The 6000-nt window shown below is 48.3% G+C and overlaps 1 protein-coding gene across 3 annotated transcripts in view; it reads left to right on the top strand.

Annotated features, from left to right (window-relative positions):
- The window catches only part of MTMR4 (myotubularin related protein 4), a 77767-nt gene that overhangs the window by 49712 nt on the left and 22055 nt on the right, over positions 1-6000 (top strand). For all 3 annotated transcript variants that reach the window (XM_019546467.1, XM_019546466.1, XM_019546465.1), the window contains 3 exons: positions 3879-3961; positions 4260-4426; positions 5461-5557. In XM_019546467.1, the coding sequence (XP_019402012.1) occupies positions 3879-3961; positions 4260-4426; positions 5461-5557 (347 nt within the window). The remainder of the gene's footprint in view (positions 1-3878; positions 3962-4259; positions 4427-5460; positions 5558-6000) is intronic.

Raw genomic sequence — 6000 nt, 5'->3', positions numbered from 1 at the left:
TGCTCTTTCCTGCCAAGGCAGGGGGTCGGACTAGATGATCTACCTAGGTCCCTTCCGACTCTAGCTACTATGAAACTATGAAACTATGAATGCTTGGAGTATGGGAAATAAGCAGAAGGAATTTGCAGTCCTGCTTGCAGACAAAGATTTCAACCTGGTTGGGCTAACAGAAACATAGTGGGACCCTACCTACAATTGGACAGTGGGCATTGAGGGCTACAGTGTATACAGAGAGAATAGATTGGGAAAAAAGAAGGGGAGGGGGCATTGCTCTGCACATCTTATGTAATAAAATGGAGACAGAAGAAGGACAGATCATAATCCTATGGGTCAGGTTACAAGGGGGTAGGGCTAAAAGGGACTTTGTAGTGGGGGTCTACTACAGACCCTCACACTGGGAGGAGGAGTTAGACCTAGAATTCTTGAGACAGCTCTCTAGGGCAGTACACTCAAAGCACCTGGTTGTCATGGGTGACTTTAATTACCTGGATATCTGCTGGGAGGAGCAGTCAGCCAGGTCTGCCCATTCACATAGGTTCCTAATCTGCATACAGGACCTGCACCTAACAGAAGAGAGACGCAATCCCACTAGGGGAAATGCCTTCCTCGACTTGGTGCTGGCCACAGGGGAGGACTTGGTGGGGGATCTGCAGGTACAAGGTAACCTAGGAGATAGTGACCACCTGTTGATAGGATTCACTATCTGGCGGAAGGTAGGAAAGATAACTAGTAGGGCAGAAGTGCTAGACTTCTGGAAGGCCAACTTCAACGAGTTCAGGAGATTAGTTGGAGTGGGACTGAGGGGTAATAACATTGGTGAGTTGGGAGTCCAGGGAGGGTGGGAGTTTCTCAAGGGACTGGTCTTGCAGGCACAGAGGGGTACCATCCCAGTACACATAAATAAAGGGAGGCAAAAGAGCCAAGAAACCCTCTTGGCAGAGCAGGGAAATCCAAGAGAGCCTACAGGGGAAAAGAAAGGCTTACAGGATGTAGAAGCAAGGGGCAGCCACGCGGGAGGAGTATACCTGTTTGGCTCGCAGTTGCAGGGAAGTAATGAGGAAGTCCAAAGCAGAAACAGAACTCAGGCTGGCAGCAAAGATTAAGGATAACAAAAAGTTCTTCTTTAAGTGCATAGGGAGAAAGAAGGTGGCGCAGGGTAACAGGACTGCTACAGGATGGACTAGGGCAACTTGTAACGGATAGGATAGACAAAGCTGAGCTCTTAAATGAATTCTGTGTTCCCAGATATGGATACAAACATGCCTCTCAATGAGATTTTAGTCTGGCTTAAGAGAAATACCAACCCACCAGTGGTTAGTGCTGACCTAGTGAAGGGGTACTTGGAAGGGTTGAACATATTTAAGTTGGCAGGCCCTAACGATCTTCACCCAAGTGTAGTAAAGGAATTGGCCAGTGTCACAGCAAAACCACTGGCGCAACTGAGTGCTCATGGTGCTCGGCAAGTCCCAGAAGACTGGAAAAGGGCCAATGCGGTCCCTATTTTCAAGAAGGGGAGGAAGGAGGACCTGGTTAATTATAGGCCAGTTAGCCTCACCTTTATTCTTGTCAAGACCTTAGGAAAAAAAATTAAGGATCACATTTGTGGGGGGCCAGTGATTAATACAATGTTACAGGGCTACCAGCATGGGTTTGTAGCAGGCAGGTCCTGCCTGACTAACCTGGGCTCTTTTTATGACCAGGCCACAAAGTGCTTAGATGCAGGAACAGAGGTAGATATTATTTACTTGGCTTTTAAAAAAGCATTCGACACAGTGTCACACCCAATTTTTACAAGTAAACTAGCTGTAACGTGGATTTTTTCAGTCAGGTGGGTGGAAAACTGGCTTATGGGACGAACCCAGAGAGTGGTGGTGGATGGGTCGGTTTGTACCTGGAGAGATGTGGGCAGTGGCATCCCCCAAGGCTCTGTCCTTGGACCAATACTGTTCCATATCTTCATCAGTGAATTGTATGCGGGTGTAGAAAGCACTCTGTCCAAATCCGCAGACGACACCAAACTATGGGGTATAGTAAACATACTAGAGGGTAGGGAGTGAATTCAGGCGGATTTAGATAGACTGGGGAAGTGGGCAGATCAGAATAGGATGCAATTTAACAAAGATAAGTGCAAAGTAATGCTCCTGGGGAGAAGGAATCACCAATACACCTACAGATTGGGAAGTACCATTCGAAGTAGCACAGCAGCGGAAAGGGATCTTGGAGTCACAGTTGACTCAAAAATGAATATAAGTTGCCAATGTGACAAGGTAGTAAGTAAGGCTAACCGCACTCTTTCCTGCATTAGTAGGTGCATCACAAGCAGGTCTAGGGAGGTGACGCTTCCCCTCTATGCGGCTTTGGTGAGGCTGCAGCTGGAGCTCTGCATCCAGTTTTGGGCGCCGCACTTCAAGAGGGATGTAAATAACCTGGAAAGGGTTCAGAGGAGGGCTACTCATATGGTTGTGGGCCTGCAGGTAAGATCCTATGAAGACAGATTGAGGGACCTGAATCTCTTTAGCCTCCGCAAGAGAAGGCTGAGAGGTGATCTCGTGGCTGTCTACAAACTCCTTGGTGGGGTCAACAGTGAATAGGGGATACAGTCTTTACCAGGGCGCCCCTTGGGGTTACTAGAAACAACAGCCATATAAACTGAAGGAGAGTAGATTTAGACCGGACATCAGGAAGAAATCCTGTACAATGAAGTTTGCCAAAATATGGAATGGGCTCCAGGGGGTGGTGCTTTCCCCTACCTTGGAGGTGTTCAAAAGGAGATTAGGCAAGCACCTGGCTGGGGTTACTTAGCCCCAGTGCTCTTTGCTGCCTAGAGCCAGGGGGTCAGGCTTGATTATCTAATAGGTCCCTTCTGACCTTGGAAATCTATGAGGTCATCTAGTCCAACCCCCTGCTCAAAGTGAGAACATCAACTAGATCATCCTAGCCAAGGATTTGTCTAGCCAGGTCTTAAAAACTTTCAAGGATGGAGATTCCACAACCTCTTTGGGTAACCTGTGCCAGTGTTTTGCTATCCTACTAGTGAGAGAGTTTTTCTTAGTATCTAACCTAAACTTCCCTTCCTGCAACCTGAGATCATTGCTCTTTGTTCTGTTATCTGCCACCACTGAGAACAGTCTAGCTCTGTCCTCTTTGGAACCACCCTTCAGGTAGTTGAAGGCTGCTGTTAAATCCCTGCTCAGTCTTCTCTTCTATGGACTAAATAAACCCAGTTCTCTCAGCCTCTCAGAAGTAATGTGCCCTAGCCCCCTAACCATTTTCATTTCCCTCTGCCAGACTCTCTCCAGTTTGTCCATATCCTTTCTGTAGTGGGGGCCCAAAACTGGACACAGTACTCCAAATGTGGCCTCACCAGTGCGGAATAGTTGGATTGTAAGACATGTGAGAAGGGCTTTTGCAGCCCAACCTAAAACTCACTTCTCTTGTATTGAGACTAGGGGCAGGGCACCCGGATCTGTGACCACACTGCAGAAGTTCAAGACTTCCTCCCACAGCATTATACACATGAGGGTCTCTCACCCAAATTTGCCTGCTTATCTTGCCCCCTCTCTATCTGTGATCCCCTTTGCTTACTAGGATGAATCCAGGAAGCCTGTATCACTAGTATCAAGTGCCATCAATGTTCTTTAGTACCCAGTGAGTCCTTCCCTGACAGTGAGACCATGACCAGGGGGGATGGAGGGAGGTCTTGGTGTTTCTCCTTAAGGGAAACTCAAGCTTCTCAATTATAAAGCTGCATAAACTCGGGAACGTCCTGTTGCTTACTTCAAACCCTGGCACTGGGAGTTGCTTACAGAGCCTTGACCAGGGCTGGGGTGCTGATCAGTGTGAGAAGTTTTATGATGTCCTATGTCTGCCTGCTTTAGGTGCCTTTGAGGATGATGGAAAGTGTGGAGTGTCGGGACATGTTCCAGCTGCACATTGTCTGCAAGGACTCCAAAGTGATCAGGTAGCTAAACTGTCCCATGATCTACTGCCACAGCATGAAGGCTTCTCCAGGCCCAGATACAGTCATCAGCCTTGGGGAACCCCTCTTCTCACCATCGCAGCTGTCAGGCTCCACCATCTAGAGGTGCCTTCTGTGTACAGGTGTGGCTGAGCCTTCCTTAGGGGAGGCCAGAGCCCCTTGGGCCTTCCAGGAAAGTTGGACTGTACCCCCCTCCCCCAGTTAAATTGCAAGAGAGTGGTGTTACCTGCAAGTATTTCCTGCCTGGGCCCTAGTGAGTTTGTGTCTTTGTGTTCTGCAGGTGCCATTTTTCCACCTTTAAGCAGTGCCAGGAGTGGCTGAAGAGGCTTACTCGAGCCATTGCCCGCCCTGCTAAGCCTGAGGACCTGTTTGCATTTGCCTACCATGCCTGGTGCTTGGGGGTTTGTGCTGATGAGGAGGATCAGCATGCACATCTGTGCCGCCCAGGTGAGTTGCCCAGGTAGAGCCTGCCTAGATGGAGGCAGACCATAGGGGTCCTGTTCACACCCTGTTATCAGGCTGCACCTTGTCTTCTCTTGTGGCTTTACTAATCCTTCCAAGAATCCAGTCACCCAAGTAATCCATGGCACTCCTTGCTATGAATGAGGTCAAGGATTTAATAGTTTTATAGGGTCTGACACTGGCCCAGGTAATGGAAACATCTGGAGTCATATTGGACAAAAGTGTCAGAGAGAGAAACTTGTATGCACTGGGAACAAGTCAACTCTGCTTGAGGAATCTAGAAGAAATATTCCTGGGACATGATTATTTCACAATTGACCACTAGGGGGCTTCCTTGTTTCTTCCTCTGAAGCTGCTGCTATGGTAACTCACAGGCCATGTCCAGATGAGCACAGACGTTTGCTTCCCTGGGGACAAATAGCAGCATTGTACCTTGTGCAACAGCTACTTGTCCCTGGGGAACACCCGTGCCACATGTGCCAAGTTACCCTAGGAGTGGTAAGGGAGGCAGGGGCCAAAACTGTGCTGGCCCCAGCAAGCTTTACTTGGGGTTATGGGGGCCTCCCGGGGCTGCAGCTGTGGCGATCCTGCAGAGCCTAGCCAGCAGCCACAGAACAGCTCCAGGCAGCCCAGCTCCACTTTTCAGCAACATGGAAAACACGTGACTGTGCAGTATGTGGCACTGCAAACATGTTTGCAGTGCCACATGTCCGTGCTCTTCTGAACATGCCCACAAAGAGGGGGTGGGATCAAACCATCAGTGCTTTGGCACGTCTCCATGTATTTGTGCTATGACACTGAGAGGTACTTTCTGTAAATCAGAACAAGAAATAAACACCATGGAACCAGCTGTAACCACTTGGAACTCTCAGTCCTCCCACAAAATACTATGAAGATAACATGATGTGGCTTATCTCTCATCTAGCCCTATGTTAGTGGTCCTAAAGCTTCAGCTGACAGAGTTGTTTCCTTGGTCCTGTTCAGTCCTCAGTAACTGCCCTGTGCTTCTACTATTCCAGGAGACCATGTAAGATACCGGTTTCAGATGGAGTTAGCAAGGATGGGCTTTGACTTGCAGAATGTCTGGAGGGTCTCTGACATCAACAGCAATTATAAGTGAGTAGTATACCAGGTATACCCTACCCAACTCGTCAACTTACCCTGGACAAGCCTCAGACAGAGAAGTGCACAAGCCAGACCCCACCAAATCCATCCCCTCAGATCAAGTAATTTGAGCAACACTGCACTTAACCTGCAGGGCTAGCATCACTGCAACAAATGCTGCCATGTCCAGTTTGTAATGTAATGGGTGTGGTTCTTCAACTAAAGCATTTTGGAACCTTTAAAACGATTTGCCTGAGAAGTTCTTTAATGTACAGCTCCTTTTTCTGATCAGTCCTGGGCTCTGAAGCATTCACATGGTAAGAATTCCCAGGTTCCCATGCCTGACTCAGTATTGCTGTGTTCTTAGTATCATATTCTTTGTTTCATTGTTTATATGTACATCTGTGTCTTGTGTGTCTGTGTCTACCTGATGCCTGTGGTGTAGAATGTAAGCT

This window comes from Crocodylus porosus, unplaced genomic scaffold, assembly GCF_001723895.1.
Source record: "Crocodylus porosus isolate Cpor-Errol unplaced genomic scaffold, CroPor_comp1, whole genome shotgun sequence".
In the NCBI taxonomy this organism is placed as follows: domain Eukaryota; kingdom Metazoa; phylum Chordata; order Crocodylia; family Crocodylidae; genus Crocodylus; species Crocodylus porosus.
The sequence above is the reverse complement of the archived record's forward strand: the minus strand, read 5'-3'. Positions and strand labels throughout refer to the sequence as shown.